At 36.4% G+C, this 22,440-nt stretch overlaps 1 protein-coding gene across 1 annotated transcript; it reads right to left on the reverse strand.

Moving 5' to 3' along the window:
- Positions 1 to 502: 502 nt before the first annotated feature.
- LOC111881947 (ethylene-responsive transcription factor RAP2-3) lies at positions 503 to 1,641 on the reverse strand. The gene is made up of 2 exons (XM_023878327.3): positions 1,385 to 1,641; positions 503 to 1,177 (listed from the first exon to the last, which is right to left on the reverse strand). Exons 1-2 carry the CDS (start codon positions 1,563 to 1,565, stop codon positions 636 to 638), a joined length of 723 nt encoding a protein of 240 aa, XP_023734095.1. The 5' UTR covers positions 1,566 to 1,641; the 3' UTR covers positions 503 to 635.
- Between the last annotated feature and the right edge of the window lie 20,799 nt (positions 1,642 to 22,440).

Consider the following 22,440-nt stretch of genomic DNA (forward strand, 5'->3'; position numbering starts at 1 on the left):
ACGGACCAAAACTTCACTTTCTATAAAAAAAACCAGATGACATAAACGGCCATTGTTATCATATTTCCAACTTCTAAAATTTCCCCAACCGAATATCTATTACATAAAAAGGGAATATTTTAGCTTATTTTGGGAGGAATCGTTAGCCATATTAGTTTAAATTTGTTCTCTTTTAGAGAAATTATCAATAAATATTCTTTTAATTTTTTTTTTCTGTTTATCTTTCTAACCATATAAAAAAATATATATAAATATCTTAAAATATTATTAATTATATATCAATATTTTAAATGGAAGAAACATTAAAAAAGAAAGATAAAAGGATATTTAAGTTCTCTCGTATTTTAAATACCAAATAAACAAAAACTATAATCTAATTATTAAAAATACATTCCATATGTAAATCATTGATTATAAATAAGTATAACATTATATGATTGAATGTATTTTATCATTGAATGAACCTGTAAGAGGTCAACAGGTATAATTTATCTTCCTTCAGTTTTTGTAATTAATAAAGATGTTATAGAGTTTTAATATTATATAACTTCCATAAAAAACGTCAAAAATATAAAGGGTTTTTTATACATTATTTGCCCCATGATTAACGATTAATTTCATTGCAATATTTGAGCTCAAACAGCCGGGAAGTCATCCAATGCCCAAAGATCACCTGACTCATCAAACTGAGTCGACTCGTGCTCGAGACCCAAGAAAGTCTCCAAGTTCAAGATTTGTTCTTTGAATTCGTGTTCATCTACAGCCGGATGGCGGTGGAGACCACCGTAATCCAACGGCGGCGGGAGCATTTGACCATGCGCCATTGGCTGAGTTGACTCAGTGGTGGCCTTGAACTCGTACGGCGAAGGTGGTTCATAATTGATTGAAAGATTGGAGTCGGTGGTTTCGACACAGAGCTTCTTGGCGGGTGGCGGCGTATATGGCGGAGGGAAGTTCAGCTTGGCCTTATTGCCTCGGATTCGCCTGGCAGCTTCGTCGTAAGCTTTAGCAGCTTCTTCAGGTGTGTTGTATGTCCCGAGCCATACTCGAACGCCTTGTTGAGGGTCCCGGATTTCAGCAGCCCATTTTCCCCATTGTCGCCGGCGAATACCTCTGTAGAGATTCTTCCGAGGTTTACTCTTTTTCTCCATCGGTTTCTCAGTTTGTTTCGTAGTGCCTGAAAAATAAACCTCAAAATCAGACTAAAAACCTCTAAATCTACCCGATTTTTCCACAATATTAAGCAAAAAAAGCACAGGATCTAACATGTTTATCTATGATTACATCATATTTTCATTAGCAATAAATAGAACCATCAAATCTTCAACAATCAAAGAAGAAAATAGATTGGGAGAAGGCTGCGGATCGTTGTACTTAACATCACCTTGGTTGGAGTTTGGAGTGTAGTCGTTCATGGTGGTACGATTACGAACTGGAGACGGTGGCTTTATATTCCAGGCGAAGCGATTGTAGGTGTCGAGCTCGTTCCAGAGATCATTGGCGTTTACTTTCCGGCTTCGTTTTACGAACGGATCGATGTCGGAGATGACAGCTCCGCCGCACATTTTTGCTGTTTGCTAGAGAGAGAAGAATAGCACAGAAGGAAGGAAAATCGGAAATATAAAATCATTAGATTATGAGTTGGGGAATCATAGGAGTATTTATAACGGACGCGTACAAGGTACTAGAATTTTGATTTATGAAATTTTTTGGTAGCTATAAAAACCTAGGAGAGTTTAACACCCCGCTCCCGAGTTCCACTTGAAGAGAGAAAAGAAAGAAAATGGAAGGAAACGAGAGGAAAGCAAGAGAGAATACTGCTCCCGTGTTTCATTTAAGGAAGGAAGCGAAAGGAAATGGAAGGAAAACTTTCCCTCATACCTTTCCTCCCGATTTGGGAGGATTTGAAAAGAAAGAACAAAATGTTTAACTTTACTTTCATTTCTCTCCAACTCGGGAGCACAAATGACAATTTTTTTTTCCTTTCTTTTCTCTTCTTTTCTCTCCTTACTTTTTTTTTTTTCTCTTCTCTTCTTTTCTTTGCTACAACTCGGGAGTGGGGTGTAAGTTGTCAAATCATAAAAATCGTGAACTAAAGTTATGTATAGAAACTTAGGAGGACTTTAATTGTCATCCTACAAAAATTGGGGATCAAAACCATGTAAAGCAAAATGCACCGACTTTTTGCTATAAAACAAAATACGATTGACTCGATGACTAAGGATTTTTATAAGGTAAGTTTTAGTTTTAGTATCAATGTAAAAATTAGTAGGAAACGTATAAAAAAATTACATCCAAATATAGATAAACTAAAATTTATATTGACATATGTACACAGAAAACAATTTTTTTTTTTTTAAAAAGAGTTAACAAATTGAAATTTTAAATTTATGTTGTAACACCTTAAAGTTATAAATTTATACGGAGGAACCAAATCAAGCAAAAAAAAAAAAACAACAAGGCTTTTGATAGCAATAGATACTTAAAAAGATTTAAGTTGCAAAACCACAAAAGTTAAGGACGACTTGGGATGATTAAACTTGTCAAACCATAAAAGTCATATACCAAAGTTACTAAATAGCAAAATCCTTTGACTTTGCTATTTAGTATAGATATACTTATAAGCCAACCTAAAGAACAAAGCAAAATACATAAAGTTTGGAAATCGCAAACCATAAACCAAATGCTTCATATCACAAGATTCCTAAATTACCGAGACTCATAAAGTTTGCATGAAAGATATATCTCTTCATGTTCTAATGCAATTTAATCACATTCTACCATTTAGCACTTCTAGCTACATGCTGCTTGATCTTAACGGCAAAAACGATACCTCTACTGACCGCTTCGATTTATCTTTCCTTCGTTCTTTTAAATAAAATCGAACGTTACGTCGAACTTACTTCGTAGATTAGTCGGACTCGATTTAATATGAATACTAAGGTCAAAATATTTATTTTCGTAGTCATTACCGAAACAAAGGTAATGATGGAAATGAACAAAATAGCTAGATTACTTAGAGACTTAGTAATCTTGTGACTTTCCTTGATCCAAGTATGAGTCATATGCTTCCGGTAGTATAGGCATATACTACCTTTCACACCTACTTATATTCATCTCAAGTATTGTCTCGTAGTCCAGTAAGTTATTATCACAAAAACAATTTAACACATATGAATGTGTCCAAACAATCATAAAAATTTCTCTAGATTCTACTAAGACTTCTTCCATACGTATCTTCAACAGTAATTCTGCTTCAACTTGGTTAGTGGTGGAAATGTCAGATGATGGGATAACTTCAGACATTATACCAAAAGTTCTTTATTTCTGCTAATCGAAAGTGAAATTCTCCCGCATTAGACGTATTATTTATTAGACACATTCTAAAGACAAGATACTTCTCTTACGATATCTTATGATAGGTATCGTTCACTATCATCAGCTTCTTATTTCCTCCATTTGCTCAGTACGGTACGAGTCCTTATCATGACGTTCTGTATACCACAAGAGTTGTTCGAGACAAGATATTTAAGATAGATAAGGTTTAGACGCATATTCCTCCTTATTACTCCGAAAAGTTATATGTCAGTTTTAATACCGTAATCAAACGTTTAGAAACTTGAACACATAAAATTTCCTAACTCTAGGTCAGCAACAGACCTTAAATGAATTTATATAGGCTACCTAATGCATCTCAAGGCATCTTAATTTAGCACAATAAGCAAATTAGGCATCTAATCCTAAATTAAGCTAGTGCTTGTGTCAATTCAGGTGTATTGCATAAAATATAATAGACACACTCCTCACAATCATCGCTTAACATTCTAAGTTTAAGTCTAGAAATAAATCCTTACTCCTAGTTCGCTTAAACTAATGCTTTGATACCAACTATGACATCCCCAATTTCACGTCCAAAAAAGAACGATTTGTTTATGCTTATTTAAAGTCATAGTATCCTCTTTGATGAATAATATTGCAGAATTTGTTCCCAAAAATATGATAATGATATTATCAAATCATTTCCACAGCAACTGCCGAACTCTAATCCGATCATACATTGGTCCTAAGATAAGTGATCAAATTTTCTATTCGTTCTGCTACCCTTTGAATCTTTTCAAATTATTAGAATTATGCTTAATCTTATAACCACAACCATATTTACTGAAACATCAGTAAATCATGGTGAATAGAATTATCGGCGTTTGTGGTGGATCCGAGTAGTCCATATCAACATGTACTAGATCCATTAGTCCTTCACTTGACTCACATAAACATGTGAACAATGAATTAGTTATAATTTTCCAATGAACAAGATTCTCATACACTATGCAATGTGAATTGTACAACACCAAGTATCTTTCCAATTGGTGATGATATTTCTTTTCACTTGGTCAATTATGACAATACCATACGCGATATCATAAGAATAAAATTCACAATTAATATTACTATTATTAGAAATGTAACCAGCATTTTCATAAATTTCATTTGTAAGGAAATATAAACTAAGGCAACCAAATGAACCAATATTTCACTTTTATTGAAAACAAACGAAAAGTTGGAAGTTGTCCTAACAACGCATAAAATGAAAAACTATGTTTCAAGACATCTTCTAAGACTAATAGAAATCATTTAAATTATCCTAACTCCTAAGTAGTAGCTCTGAATTCTAATAATCGAGCCATGTGACCGAAGACCATTTCTCATTATTAGATTTAGCTCACCTTGTTCAAGCTTCCTTCTTTCTCTTAGCCTCTTTAATACCATTAGAATATGATCATCACATCATGCATTAAGACTTTATGAATAGGAACTTATAAACAGTGGAGTTAGATAATGGATATACCTGAAGTAGAGTTATTCAAATTGACTTTACCATCTCTGAGATAATTTAGGTACTTTGGGCAGCTTTGCAACCAATGTCCCTTCAATTGGCAATAGAAACAAATGGACTCTTTGGGGTTAACATATAGAATGATCCCATAACTAGCTTTTCTCTTTACCATATGATCAAAGAGTTTGATCTTGGATGACCCCTTTCCATTGGGAAGATAAATCTTTCTGGACCACCATTATCACCATTGTTAATGTCCATGGAAACCTTGGAATTAGACCCAATACGCATCTCTGCTTTAAATGTGCTCTTAAGCATTTCTGCTTCAACAACAATCAACATTTGGGTCAAATCAACTAAGGTCATGTCGATATTCTCATATAAAAGTTCTAAATAAATTGGTCATATGACTTTAGAATCAAAAGAATAATCAATTCAATGGATTGCCTCCTTGGCAAAAATGACACCCATTCTTATCCAACTTTTTAATGTACGATTTCCTTTTTCAAAATACGTGCACATATAAAATTTCCATCTTGATGTTTATAAGCCAATAATCTTCAAGTAGTTTCGTATCTTTTATCTTAAGGAAAACATGATGTTGGGAAAGTCACTAGAGGAAGAGGTGGAAGATTTGAAGATAGATGATATTCACTTCCATCATTTCCTAAGGAAGAGAAAACAATTTCACATTGACTTGAAATTGGAAGACCATCTATTGAAGACGAGGAGAAGCATCTCCATAAGAATGAGAAAGACCATTTTTATCTTCATAAAACATCTAAAAGTGAGAATGGAGAGAATTCAAGTTAGTTGATTTCAATCCTTAATTATTAACCCAAATTTAAATTAAGGCTAGGATCCATATTTTCGATGTAATCAAATTCAAATCTATTTTAGGTAGGTAAGGCTTTTACCAATTTCAATCTTATGAAACTCCTAGATCTTTCGAGATTCATTGAATCTTATTAGTGGCATGTTTAATCTCAGTTTATGCTCTCGCTTTTGTAACTAGGATGCCAAGGATCACAAACGATATGTGAATAACCATGTAAACTCACTTGACAACCTTTATGTCATTTATCATCTCACATTGATGTGTCGGTTACCACACATGCTCCATCAACAATGATAATTTTCAAGATGCCCATCATATATCTTTATAGCTCCTATTAATGTGCCGGTTAACCACACACGCTCCATTAACGAAATATAAAACATGATGTGTGTTTTTCATGGATTATCATACTTTTCACATTTTTCCTAAAGTAACTATGAGTGGGATTTTATAAAGGAATGTTTAGTTACTTTATATCATTATTCTTATTAATAAGATTGTGTCCTATCAAATACATTCGGCTAACGACCCTCCACCATACAAGAGATCGGTGGGTAAGAACGGATACCCAGTGGCGGTCATTTTATAGACCGCTTCCTTATACTCCCCTTATAGCATGACTTCGTGAATGAGGCGTGCTAGCGATTTGACCAACTTTTCTTATACATATAATATATTAAACCTATATAATAATAATAATAATAATAATAATAATAATAATAATAATAATGTGTATTTTAAAACGTTTAAAAATACAAGGGTTAATCTTTTATAAATTAAACTTCTTAATTTAATTAAATTTAAACCAATTTATGGATTTATTAATTATCTTTTAATTAATCATTTAATTAAGTTAATAATAAGATCCTTAAGGATAATATTAATCAATCATTATCTAGTCTAAGATTATCTTCTAACATTTTAGGTTTTATTTAATTATCTAATATAAGAAAAATTCAGTTTTGGCAGATATTATAAGGGATAATTACTAAATAACAACCATATATATCAAATTAGGCAAGAAAATCTGAAAATTATGAATTTACTGTGCTCACATTGTGAGCATTAAATCTCACGTCGTGAGAACATTTTGATAGAAAAAAATGTTTTGTTCAAATTCATCCTATGTAAAAACAATCTTAGACATACCAAGGCTTTGATACTACTGATGGGTTTTATAGACTAGAATCACAATGTGCTTGTGGAATTTCACTAAACATTTAAGGGCACATGTAATCTAAAAGATCTATGTCTTAACACTTTAAATGTAACATGATATGAACAACAAAATAACTTGAACCCTAATGAATCCTATTATAATCAAATAGAATAATTAGGGTTACATACCTTTGATTTGTTGTAGTAAACAAATCACTTCAATCTCCTTCTTTAAAACCTTGGAAAGCAAGCACCAGAAATCTTGTGCCTCTAATGGCTCACATCCAAAACCTAGAAACCCTAGAATAAAGATGAGAGAGATAAGAGATGTATACTTTTCGTTCCTATGCCTTATGTGAAGAACGTGAACAAAATTGAGGCTATAAGGGGTCCTATTCATAGTTTACGTAACTTAGGGATAAAACAAGACTTCAATAATTAAATAATAGATTTAATCCCTGTTCAAATCCTTTCTTTATTTGTATCTAGGAGGCTTTTGGAAACCCTAAGGAGGCTCCCAAAACCGTCCACCCCTTGGATGATTCTAGAATTTATTCTTTTGTTCAACTATTGAGCAATTACAATTCACTTATTTTGTCTTTAATTAATGCCACTTAATCCCAAATTAATTCCAGATTAATTTTGATTAACAATTAATTAATTCTAATTGATTTCTTATTAATTTATTAATCATATAAATTAACAAATCATATGTATAATAATTGATCTCATGTTAATTTCTTAATTATACAATAAATTAACATATCAATTATCTATTTCAAATTAATATATTAATCATAAAATATATTAATTGATTATTTATCTCACTTTCTCCTAATATCATTTCTAGCTATTTCTGGTTATGAGGGTAACCCAAAAGGAACTTTGCTAGTAATTCAAGATTATACTAATTTAGTTATTGACTTAGACACCTAATCTAACAATTAAGGGCACACACAACCTAAAGGATCTATGTCTTTAACACTTTGAATGTAATAAGCTATGAACAACAAAATAATTCGAACCCTAATGAACACATAGTATAATCAAATACATGAATTACAGTTACATAACTTTGATTTGTTGTAGTAAACAAATCACTATAACCTCCTTATAAAAAACCTTGGAAAGCAAGCACCAGAAATCTCGTGTCTTTAATGGATCACACCCAAAAACCTAGAAACCAAAGAATGAAGAGGAGAAAGAGAGAAAAGAGGTATAATTTTCGTTCCTAAGCCTTATGGGAAGAGCATGAACGAAATTGAGGCTACAAGGGGTCCTATTTATAGTTTAGGTAACTTACGGACAAAGCAAGATTTGAATAATTAAATAATATATTTAATCCCTATTGAAATCCTTTCCTTATCTGCATCTAGGAGACTTCTCGAAACCCTAAAGAGGCTCCCAAAACCGTCCACCCCTTGGATGATTCTAGAATTTCTTCTTTTGTTTAACTATTAAACAATTAAAATTCACCCATTGCACCTTTAATTAATTCCAATTAATCCTAAATTAATTCTAGATTAATTATGATTAATCATTAATTAATTTAAATTGATTTCTTATTAATTTATTAATCATATAAATTAACAAATCAATTATATAACAATTGATCTCATGTTAATTTATTAAATACGTAATAAATTAACATATCAATTAGCTATCTCAATTTTCTAAGTACTCATGCATATTATATCAAAACAATTATTATGTCTAAACTCCTTAGACAGTCTACAATCCAACTCATGACAGTCTTAATTCACTACTTACTTCCTAAAGTTTTAGTGAGTGTGGTCTCAAACCTATTGAATATAAATAATCTCTATTAATTAATTACCATAATAATTACGACTTTATTTATTGTATAATGTTTCGAGCAATCAACTAACCACTTGAATTTAATAACATCAGTGATGCCATGTTATGAACATGCATACTATGCATCTCTATGGTCCTTCCTTGTTGAACAGATCAACTAGACATTATTCCAATGATGCTCATTTGACAATTCCAAATTCTTGTCACTATCTAAAATGTATTGGAATTCCAACTTAACATGCATTGCTTCAAAGTCATAGAGACTGAGCCAACGATATTACAGAATGTTCCATTAGAAATTTGTTACTAGAAATAATTCCATGATAATGAAGTTTCAAATTCAAGGTACACTCCTTGAACACTTCTCTTGCATTAAAGTTTCCAATTCACATGTAGACTTAATAATCAACTCTCATTATGGAAACATTTTCATATTCCAATATGACCATCAATTTTGACTAAGAATCATCTCAATCTAAAACATGTCACTATGGTCCTCCCAAAGAATACCATACTTCTAGCTGTCCACAAACAACCAATCTTCAGTAAACCTCAAATTGTTCTTGACAGTTGGTTAACAACTCTAGTCACACAAAAATTCTAATCTTTTTTTCCTCTCAATGGTCAGTACATTTGAAAAATTAGAGTAAGTAAATATTATGGCATATGTAATCGATCCTATATCTGAAGCATATTGTGACAACCCGAAAATTTCTAGCTTGCATTCTTCCTTTCCTATCAACAATAGACTCGTTTTACTATCTTGTAGTACCATTTAGGGTCTATTGGAGCGTTCTAATCATGTTATAATCAAGGTAGGAGTGTTAAAAAGGGTTAACTCGAAGTGTAGGAATCAAAATCGGGCCAAACACTCCAACACATGGAGTGTGCGGCCACACACACATGTGTTTGCGGCCTCACACCCTTCCCAACCGCACACTCCACCTATATATATACCACACTTAGTCATTTTTGAGCACTTCTTTCACATCTTCAAGCATAGAACTCGAAATCCTCTCAAGTATCATCCATTCTCCTTGAAGATCTTCATAAAAGGTACCAAGAACACCAAGAACACCATCTGGCCACACACATGGCAGCACACACCATCTGGCAGCACACATGGCCGCACACATGTGCTGGCAGCACGCTTGGCCGCACACCTGGCCGCACACACACATATAGTGTGTATTTTGGCCATACACTCCTTTGTAAAGCCTTATACCCCTTCATACAATCATATATGGTTGTAACACTTCAATATAAGTGTTTTCTAGTCCCTAATGTGGTCCCAATGCATTAATTAGTTGTTCATAACACTAATTATATTCATATATGTGTCAATATATGCTAAATAGGATTTGCGTGTGTACTCAAGCCACCAGTTGATACTTAGCAACTGATCCAACATTTTCATCAGAACCACTCACTACAGGTGAGTTCATACCCCTTAAATAATGTTTTAAGCTATTTTTAAATGTTTTATGGGGGGGGGGGGGATACAAGTAGAAATATGCTAGTTATTATATCTATCACATGTGATTAATAAGCAACATTCAAATGATTGGCTACTCATTAGCCGTTTTACTAAACAGTTTCCTTCAAATGTCTTTCATAAACACTATATGTGTTTAAAACTCCTTATTACACTGTACATTTTACTCTGTATATCACATTTCAAACTTATTTACAATTGTGTTTCAAACAAATGTTTCCTTATACTTAAACTGTTTTATCAAACCTATGCCTTCAAACTGTTTTATAGATTGACATCAAGTCGATCTTTTCTGAAGATAATAATTATGTTCAAATGTTTTACAAAACTTATTTATGATTTTATATTATAAATTGCATGCCTCTATATGTATGGTTATATAAGAAATGTTTAAAAGACTTAGGAAGGCTATCCACCCTATTTCCTTTTTCTCGATTTGGATGTGGTCTGGTGGGATATCGGGTACCCATCCGAAGGTCGTTTAAATATTAGTTATATATCATGTGTACATATATAGTCATAAAAGGCCCTTCCAGTTCATCCCATGCCCTTGGGTAACAAGGGTATACATCCATGTTCATACGTACTAGTTAGATTACTAGTAAACTACCATAGGGGTAGTTTAGGAAGATACTAGAACTATTATTTGAACACGATATCATACAAAGAGTCAGTTCATTCATGAGTCAATACTTGCTAGATAGAGAGAGAACACATGTTACAACTAGCACACACAGAACATTTACATGAGTACATCTACATGAGTACATTTACATGAGTACATTTACATGATTACATTTACATGAGTACATTTACATGAGTACATTTACATGAGTACATTTATATGACTACATTTACATGATTACGTTTACATGAGTACACTCACACAAATTTCTAGTACATTTTATATATAGATTACGTTATATAACCCCCATTCTTATCTTTACCTTGTGATTCAATCACATAATCGACGAGATAGATTGGATTTAATATCCTAGTACCCAAGGATACATTGCGGGACTGACCATTCCTAGAATCTCTATTAGCTACAGAGGTAAAAGCACATCCACGAATGTTAACGGTTGATACCATTACAGGTATACTTTAAGGGATTACTGTTCCTACACCCAGCTGTTAGCAACAGAGGTAAATGCACATCTACGGATGTCTAAAGTTAACATTGTAGTTACCCTAGTACCAAAGGGTAATACTTAGGTTAGTTATATTATTACCTTTATTTTGTGACTCATTCACATAACCGATGAGGTGAATTATATTTGAGTATCCTAGTACCAAAGGATACAATTTCTTATAATAAAAATCGTAGTAACACAGTCGGGTCTTGGTAGAAGACTACAAACAGAACAGTAGAGTCTTGGTAGAAGACTCCCTTTTTTTTTTATAATAGTAGGAATCATAGGGATTACTAGGGTTTTTCAAATGTTTATAGTTGTTTTACATACATTTTCAATACTTACAATTCATGTACATACAAATTTATACTTACAAATACTTACTTACGAATTAAGACACTAAAATACTTATGATCTCACCAGCTTCAAAGCTGATACTCACTTTCAAAATTACTTGTATCCTCAGGTCATCATAGACAGGTACCGATGCAAGGAATAGGAAGATGGAGCTCGTTGAAGACTCATCTTTCATTTTGATTTATGCTTTAGTGTTTATCAAAATTTGACAGAACACATTTGTATAATAATTATATTATTAATGCAATGGATGATGTTGTTGCTTGTTTACTACTTTACATTGTTGTGATACTGTACATGACGTCCTCCGCCCCAGAACGTTTCCGCCGTTCTTGGTTTTGGGGTGTGACAGATTGGTATCAGAGCATTATTTATAGTGAATTAAGTATATCAACCCATAAAAGATATACTAAACTATAAACCCATTAGGGATTAAAGCACTCTGACCAAGAATTTATACTTTAAATAATAAAATATTTAAGTAAGTATACGTGCCTGCATTCATACTAAAATCAGTGTCACTAGGACAGTACAAAAGAATTACGATTGTTGGGCAACACAAGTGGGCTTAGAGACATATGGTCAAAACTGGGAAGATATAGCCTGATCACCTATATTATCCGAGGGTTGACTAGCATGTGCCTAAGTTTAATTGTGTGGTTGCAACAATGCTAAAATCTTACCAAGCCTACCACAATGAGAACAATAGAACATAACATTAAAAATTTAAAAAACTATAGGAGTATTTGGTGTCACTATAAGTACTTTATACTTGAGAACTAAAAACGGGACCTTCATTACTAAGTTGATAGTTGCTAAGTGGATACACTAAGGCTATATGTAATTAGGATGTTATAGACTTAGAATCTGTGGAAATTTTGCCTTACCCCTATTCTGTGTGAATTTGGAATTAAGGTCACTTATTCAAAGGTCTATCCTGTTTAGATTACACGTAGCTGGTATGCACTTCACAAATAGCGATGTAACTAATGAAGGTTTTCGAAATAATTATCTAGATAATTCGTCTAATAATTTTTCCCTTACCCTCAATTCTTGCATAGAAAACATAGCTGGACTCCATCCCCTCGGCAACCAGTATCTTCCGAATGAAGTCATAGCTGGTTGGTTTGGAGAAGAACCAGAGAATGATCATCCTTTTCCCCTTGAATGATCACCATGATAAAGACTTTTCGTATGATGCTAACTTCGAACCAGAGATTAAGAACCTACCCCGAACAACTCCCGTTCCAATTCCTAACCCTCGTCTGGCTTTTCATGGCCCGACCCCTGAGTGAGTGGAATGCTTGGAAACGAGGAGCCAAGGACAAGATCAGCCCATGCCATTTAATGGCGACCGAAGCTTTTACGACTTGAACAATGGGGGCTCAGCAGATAGAGTCTTGCCAATCTTGGTCCGTAGAATGGGCCGAAATGAGATTCAAGGCAGGACAACCCTACATCAGATTACCGAAGTTGTCGCCAAGGCGAGAATGCATGCCCTCCGCACCATTCGTCTAGAGGATGCTCACGAGAGATCAGAGAGAAAACATGAAACCCTGCTGCAAGCACTGACTGAATCACGAGCCGAAGTCATAGAGCTCCGAGTACGCCAGAGGGTGTACGAAAGACACCTACTTGACGTGGAACGTCAACTGGATGAACTGAGAGTTCACCAGAAGGATGACCGTTGCCGGTAATAGACGCGTTATTTTATTTTTCCTTATAAAAAGGAATCGTGTTTTTCTGTCTATGCCCGATGTGGCATTTTCTATGAAATTATCTTGTACCGTAAGTACTTTAGTTAGGTCTTTATGCTGTCAAGAACTATCTTCTCTGGATATGATGTAAGACCTTTACAAGGTCATTTTCCCGAATCTTTACATCGTGAATATCAAAGATATTGACAGCCGGCTAACTTTTGTGTCATTCTTCATTCAAGTACTCTTATCATACTTTCATAGGAGTCTATCTGAAACATGCTTTAGTCAAGTCATTGGACTATAGTGATTTATCTCCGGAGACATTTCCATGTCTCTTTCAAGGGTTGGATCTTGTTATTCACCAACCCACGATACCTCAGCTTGAACGTCAAACGTCTTGAGACCATTCTACAAACTCATTTCCATGCTGTACTAGGACTGCATCATAGGGATGTAGGTCAAACCTTCGTAATCATACCTTCAATCTGTACTAGGACTGCATCATAGGGATGTAGGTCAAACTCACGAGAACATACTTCTATTCTTTTCATAAACAGTCAAACTAAGTCTAGGTTCAACCATGCTCGCTCACAAATTCATTTTCTTTCCGTGAAACAGAATCATGTCGCCAAAGAAAAACGATCAACCCATCAACCAAGCACCAACCCTTCAGATTGATGCGGCTACCTTTCAAGCTGCAGTCTCGGCTGCCGTGTCAGCTATTCTGACCCACCTTCACACTAACGATGCGAATGTTAGCGGAGCTGTTAACAACAATGCCAATCCAGGTGACAATCCAGTACCTCGAAGAGCAACAAACTACCACGATACCCCGAGTGCCAGGACCAAGAGTAACAAACGGAAGTTTTGGGCCAAAAAGAAGGACAAATCGCTTCGAGGGGCGAATAAGAAACAACCACCGGTAACGACCTTCATAGCTACTACATCTGCTCCTCCTACTACCATTCCTTCTGGTGTCCCAATTGTCCCTATACCAGCCAGGCAATATGCCGGAAACCTACCAAAATGCTATGAGTGTAGCTTTCATCATCTGGGTAGTTGCCGTCCGTTACACTGTTTTAAGTGCAACAGGAATGGACACACTACCAGCTGCTGCAGGATCCAGATTCAACACATTACATCAACCACTAATGTCCAAACCTCTTAGATATGCCATCTATGTGGCGTCATGGGACACTTCAAGAGGAACTGTCCAGCAGAGAAGGACAACGATGAATCCGGAGGAGTTTGATCGCAGAATGGAAAGAGACGGTTAAGGACCCTAATATAGTATAGGTTCCCTCCAAATCGTCAATTTTTGTATGATCAAAAACATGTTTAAAACTGGTGCAACTAGAGTGTTACCTTTTGCGAGATCCTGTCTTTATAGGGATGCTCGTGCTACGTATACTTGTCTTTTGTAGTATATCTTATTCGCAGCAATAGTCTGGTAGTAAATCTAAAGTACTGTAACTCTGTTCATGGTTGCACGGTTGTTTTTGCCTGTAAATGTTTTATGTTCAAATCTAATGTCTTTAAGTTTCTGTATGATTCCGACATTATCATACGACTCAATGCAATTTGATCCTCACAAAAATAGCTTCATACATACATCTCTATCTTCTAGATCACTTTTCCAACGAAGCCGTCATATCAGGACACCGAAGTACTCATGCCAGGAGTACCTCTTAGTTATTTTCTTTCCGAAGAAATCCCCGAAGTACCACTCGTGTAGTACGTCAAGTTCAATCCAGGGATTTATACGATTGATCTATCACTGAGGAATGTATACATAAAAGTGATATATAATCAAGGTTCTACAGGTTTAGAATTGATGATTCCACTTTAACTTCTTTTTCCCCGATGGGTTGTGAGCTTAAAGAAAAATCAGTTATTCGACTACCTTTTCAATCTTAATTATATACGACTCGTATACACGAGATTGTGATTGTGAAAACATGTATGAATTCTAATATGAACTTCAGGACGGAGAACTGCCTAAGCCTACGAGTAATCGCATCGTCATGTGAACAAACTTAGAACCCAGTACGACTCATGTAAATAGATCGCACTATAGTCTAAACACCTACGGAAATACCAGAACAGTACAGACAACTCAATGAACTACACAGCGATAGAATAAGAAGACTAGGCTTCTAACCCTGGAGAGCCCCTAGTCTTATTCTACCAGAGATCGACGGGTTGCATCGTATGTGCCTCGGATATCGAAGACTCCGTCAAGATTTTTCATTAGAAATCGTTATCTATGCCTCACATAGATGAAATGGTTGAGCAAACGCAAGGAAAGAATTACTTTCAGAAATGGATCGGAGATCCAAATATCACCAGTTCGAGTGTTAGGGAAGGATGTCCGGAAGACTATCTTCTGAACTCGATACGGACACTTCGTGTCACACCCCAAAACCGAGAACGGCGGAAACGTTCTGGGGCGGAGGACGTCATGTATAATATCAACAACAATGTAAAGTAGTAAACAAGCAACAACATCATCCATTGCATTAATAAAATAATTATTATACAATTGTATTCTGATAAATTTTGATAAACACTAAAGCATAAATCAAAATGAAAGATAAGTCTTGAATAAGCTCCATCTTCCGTTTTCCTTGCATCGGTACCTGTCTATGATGACCTGAGGATACAAGTAATTTTGAAAGCGAGTATCAGCTATAAAGCTGGTGAGATCATAAGTATTAATGTGTCTTAATTTGTGAAAAACTTATAATTTCTAAGACTTGACATTGCTTTGAAAGAAAACGAGTATAAGTATGAAAATATTTGTAGCTCAACTGTATATGTTTGAAAATCCCTAGAAATCCCTATGATTCCTATTAGTAACAAAAAGAGTCTTCTACCGAGACTTAACTGTTCTGTGTGTGTGACTCTTGTAAGAGTATGTATTTTTCCAAAGTATAGCTATCATTACTCAAAATATAGATTGTATATTTATGTTTAAGTGAGGTTATCACTGAAATATGTACTGGAAAAATTAACGTAGTACTAAATCGTAGCTCTAAAAGGGCTACTATTTATCAACAGATAGCATCTACATTACCGCGCTTCTTATGAAAAATTTGCGAAGTGAATGTAATGGGAAAGGAATGGTACTATGGTGTAGTGTAGAACTACAACCGTACCAATTACCTTAAATCTAGGGTAAACCTACCAAGTACCACAGTATTTGGATATATATATAGGTATATATATCAATACACCGATACTCAACTTGCCTTATTTGATGGATAAGGTATAATGTGATGTCTAGATCCCAGACTGTTTCGCTCCCCTATCAGAGGGATTTTAGGACCCACACACGACCCCTGCATGAATGCAAGCCGTGAGCACCACATTACCTGCGATCATGTATACTCGATATAACAATCACAATCGTAGTGTGATTTATCAGTATAGTTAGATCCTAAACCGGTTCTGAGCTATAGCCCCTAATGACGTCTATCCTATGTATATGAAAGCGTACTCATGTAAGTGTGATCACGTAATTGTACTTATGGTGTACTGAAATGTTCTACGTGTGCTAGCTGTAAAGTGTGATCTCTTTGTCTAGCAAGTATTGTCATGTAAGTGTTCTAGTATAATTGTATATGTTCTCGTCCTAATATAGATGTATATGTATTGCACAGCAACGTTCTAGAAAGTATTGACTCATGAATGAACTGACTCGTTGTATGATATCGTGTTCTAGTAATAGTTCTAGTATCTTCTTGAACTACCCAAATGGTAGCTTACTAGTAATCTAAGTGGTACGTATGGACGTGGATGTATACCCTTGCTACCCAAGGGCATAGGATGAACTAGAAGAACCTTTTATGACTTTATATGTACACATGATATATAATTAATATTTAAACGACCTTCGGACGAGTATCCAATATCCCACCAGACCACATCTCAAGGCGCGAAAAGGAAATAGGGTGGATAGCCTTCCTAAGTCTTTTAAACATTTATTATATAACTATACATATAGAGGCATGCAATTTATAATATAAAAGCATAAATAAGTTTGGTAAAACATTTGAAACATAAATATTTGTTTAAGGAAAGATCGACTTGATGTCAATCTATAAAACAATTTTGAAGGCATAAGTTTGATAAAACAATATAAGTATATGGAACATTTGTTTGAAACACAGTTGCAAATAAGTTTGAAATATGATAAACAGAGTAAGAGGTACAGTGTAATAAGGAGTTTAAAACATATAAAATGTTTATAAAAATCATTTGAAGGAAACTGTTTGGTAAAACGGCTAATGAGTAGCCAAATCTTTTGAATGTTGTATATTAATCACATGTGATTGATGTAATAAGTAATATACTCCTACTTACTAATCACATGCAATTGACATAATAAGTAGCATGATTATACTTGTATCCCCCCCATAAAGCATTTAAAAGTAGTTTAAAACATTATTTAAGGGGTATGAACTCACATGAAAGCTTGAAGATAGCGAGATGGAAAACCGAGCAGAGTTTCGTCTCGGGAAACGGATTTTCCTCGGGATTCTCGGGAATCTCGGGAGTAAAATCGACCCTCGGGACTTGAGTAAAAAGACCAGAGCTTCGGGTTATAACGGGCATGGAAAACGAGGCAAGATCGAGAGAGAAATGAGAGAATTGAGCAACTTTTTCGGAAAGCCTCGCATCCTATTTATAGGAAGGCTGAACCGCCTCCGTACGCGGGGCGTACGCTCGTACGCAGCGCGTACGCGTACGTCATGCGTGACCGAAGCCTCGACTGCCTCGGTTCGGATGGGACGGGTTGCTGGGTACGCGGGTCGGATGGGACGGCGGGTCGGACGGGACAGCGGGTCGGACGGGTCGGAGCTTCGGACGGGTCGGACGGGTCGGATTCCTCGGATATTGGCGACGTGGACGATCCGAAGCCCTTGATCTCAGTACGCGGGGCGTACGAAGGTACGCAGGGCGTACTTCGGACCTATCCGATGACTCCCCTTCGGATAATACCAGGAATTTACAATTAAATTTATATTTATTTTAATTAAACTTCTAAAATTCATATCTCCCTCATACGAACTCCGTTTTTGACGTTCTTTATATCCACGCGAAGGTGAGACCATGATCTACAACTTTCGTTTAGATTCCGTTGGCAAATTCCGAAATTATTTTTATTATTTATTTATTAAAATGACGTGATTAAGGAATTTCTTCTAAAATTCATAACTTTCACATCCGAAGTCAGATTTGGACGTTCTTTTTATGCACGATCATAGATTGAGGTTGTCTATAACTTCCATTTAGATACTTAAGGCTAAAAAACTATTGCATCGAAATTTCGCGTTTTACGATTAATCGCTGATGCCGGTTTTTCCGAGAATCTTCGGTTGGTCATAACTTCTTCATTATAACTCGGATTTTAGGGTTCTTTATATGTACGAAAACCTTGATACGGTTCCTGCTACTTTAATTAACCCAAATAAGATTTTAGGAAAGTTATATTTTGACCTAAATTTGATTGGTTTTACATTACATTGTCTCGAAATATCGGGTTGTCACATCATCCCCCCGTTAAAGGGAATTTCGTCCCGAAATTAGAATTTAAGCAAGGAAGTATGCACGAATAATCGAGTCGTGAGGAGGAAACTTCCTAATCGATTGGTTCTAACGCACCTAAGTGATAACGGGTTCTCGGTTGGCATTCCAACGAACCTTCACTAACTGGCGATGGCGTTTCTTCGTCCGCTTGACCTCTCGGTCGAGGGTCACTACGGTTCTAATACGAAGTTGAGGATCTCGAAGAGTGGACTTGCAAGAGTCCTAACGGAAAGGTATGGTTTCACGATCGAGATGCGAAGAGTAGAAAGTATGTTACTGAGTTCGCGGAGTAGGTCTTGTTTGTGAGAGGCACAGGACCGATTCTGATAAGAATCTCGGAGGTCCTGTCTAACTTGGATTTAGATTTCCACGCTTTACGAAGCGTATTAAGCCATTCCCAGAGTGAGTTATCCTAAAGAACTTGGTCACTCACTTGGAATCTCAAAGGTTCCTTTTCTTACGTAACTTCCCAGTTAAAGGCCACCCCTTGCTGGGTCAAATTCGTACGAGTTTCTGTAGCTTGCGAGGAATTCCGAATGAACTAATGCGGTGGGTCGGTAAGACCTAGAATCTGGTGAAAAACTGTCGGCGTCTCTGGTGTCGATAATGCTCAACGGTTTTGTCAAATTGAAAGAGTACCCAAAATTTCACACATTACTATCAGTGTGTCCTAGAAATTTTACTCTTCAATTTCAAAACTCGTGCCTAGAGAACTTTGCTAAAAGTTCCACTGTAGGATTGTTACCATGGGCTTTCTTCTTACTACGAGGGTAGATAAGTAAATCATCTCATGGGGAAAATGACGAATTTATCCAAGTAAGAAAGACGTAACCCTTCATTGAACTCATGAAAACCATGGGCGTATTGGTCCTATCCGAAAGGTATCACTACGAACTCGAAGTGTCCGTATCGGGTTCAGGAGATAGTCTTCCGGACATCCTCCCCTAACACTCGAACTGGTGATATTCGGATTCCAGATCCATTCCTGGAAGTAGATTCTTTCCTTACGTTTGCTCAACCATTTTTTTTTCTATGTGAGGTAGAGATAACGATTTCTATGAAAATCTTGACGGATTCCTCGATAACCGAGGCACATACGATGCGATACATCGATCTCTGGAAGAATCTGACCGGGGTTCTCTAGGGTGAGAAACCTAGTCTTCTAATTCTATTACTGTGTGGTTCGCCAAGTTGCTCGTGCTGTTCTTGTATCTCTGTGGGTGTTTAAACTATAGGGTGATCTGTTTTCGGGAGTTGTACTGGGTTCTAAGTCTATGACGATGTGATTACTCGTATACTTAGGCAGTTTCTCCGTCCTGAAGTCCATTTGAGAATTCATACAGGGCTTCACGATCACCAATTCGTGTATACGAGGCGTATATAATTAAGATTGAAAAGGTAGTCGAATAACTGATTCTTCCTTACCCTCACATCCCAAGGAGGAAAAGAGTTAAGGCGAAATCATTAATTCTAAACCTGTAGAACCTTGATTATATAACACTCTTATGTATACCTTCCTTAGTGATAGATCATCCGTATGAATTTTCCTAGATTGCACTTGACGTACTGCACGAGTGGTACATCGAGGATTTCCTTGGAAAGAAACTATCTAAGAGGTAATCCTGGAATAAGCACTTCGGCGTTCTGATAAGACGGCTTCGCTGAAAAAGTGATCTAGAAGAAAGAGATGTACGCATGAAGCTGTTTTCGCGTCGATCAAATTGAATCTGATTGTATGATAATGTCGGAATCATACAGAAACTTTAAAGACATTAGAATTAAACATAGACGATTACAGACAAAACACAACTGTGCAACCATGAACAGAGTTACAGTACTTTAGATTTACCACTAGACTATTGCTGCGAATAAGATATACTACAAAAGACAAGTATACGCAGCACGAGCATTCCTATACAGACAGGATCTCGCAAAAGGTAAGACTCTAGTTGCACTAGTTCTAGATAGTTTATAAGTCTGTTACAACGAGACGCCTTAAATACATTAACGTGGTTCCTGAGCAGGCTCTCCTGCAGCTGTGATTCTGGGAATCTTCCCGTCTGCGCCAGGGTTCTGCGTTATCGGGCAATCCTTCTTGAAGTGCCCTAACTCACCGCATTGGTGGCATGACTGGCTAGTACTCACATCAGTGGAGGAAGTGAAGTGTAGGGTAGGAGTTATGGGAACACGGGTGCTTTCCTTGTTTTCCTTCTTTGGGCAATCTCTTTTATAGTGCCCAAACTCACCACAGTTATAGCAATTTAGGCTGGGCCTAGTGGTGAAGGTAGCTTTACAGAAACGGGCGATGTGTCCTTTCTTGTTGCAGTTCACGCACTGCAAGACGCGGCACATTCCCTCGTGGTGGAAATTGCACCGGTCGCACTTCGGGAGTGTTCCCTTATATGGTCTGCCCGGTACTGGGATGGCAAAGGTTTGTGGCTGCTGTCTGGCAATTTTCTGAAACCGTTTGCGTTCCACTTTGGCTTGACATTTTCTTTTCTTGTTCTCTGCTTTCTGGCTTTGCGAGCCTGTGGATGTTACTGTTGGATGACTTCCTGGATGGATATTGCGATTGGAAACTTTATTCCCATTAGCAGCATTGACTGTGCTGTTAGCGCTACGGTGCGCCATGACCGCGGTTACGGCCGCCACTACGGCAGCTGTAACTGTCGTTTGAAAGGTGGCGGCGTCCATCGGAAAAGTAGAGGTCTCGTTGCTTGGCTGGTTGTTTCCGGACGACGCCATGATTCTGTAACATGAAAGAGTAAAGATTTGTAAGCGATTATGGTTGACCCTGATGTACTTAGATTGTTCATGAAAAGAGTAAGAGTATGATCTCTAAAGTTTGACCTACATCCCTATGATGCAGTCCTAGTACGGAATGGAAGTATGATCGTAGAATGGTCACAAGACGTTTGTCGTTCGAGCTGAGGTATCGTGGGTTGGTGAATAACAAGATCCAACCACTGAAGGAGACTTGGAAGTGTCTCCTGAATAAATCACCATAGTCCAATGACTTGACTAAAGCATGTTTCAGATAGACTCGAATGAAGGTAAGATAAAAGTACTTGAATGAAGAATGACACAGAAGTTAGCCGGCTGTCAATATCTTTGATATTCACGATGTAAGGGTTTTGGAAAACGGCCTTTTAAAGGTCTCACATCATATCCCCAGAAGATAGTTCCTGACATTATAAAGACCTAACTAAAGCTCGTACTGAACAAGATAATTTCATGGAAAATACCACATCGGGCATAGACAGAAAAAACACGGTTTCTTGTTATAAGGAAATAAGGTAAAGCGTCTACTACGGGCGACGGTCATCCCTCTGGTGCACTCTTAGTTCAACCAATTGACGTTCCATTGTCAAGTAGGTGTCTTTCGCACACCATTTGGCGTACTCGGAGTCCTATGACTTCGGCTTGTGATTCAGCTAGTGAGTTTGAGTACATTTATATGACTACATTTACATGATTACGTTTACATGAGTACACTCACACAAATTTCTAGTACA

This window comes from Lactuca sativa, chromosome 6 (genome assembly GCF_002870075.4).
Source record: "Lactuca sativa cultivar Salinas chromosome 6, Lsat_Salinas_v11, whole genome shotgun sequence".
Classification (NCBI taxonomy): Eukaryota; Viridiplantae; Streptophyta; class Magnoliopsida; order Asterales; family Asteraceae; genus Lactuca; species Lactuca sativa.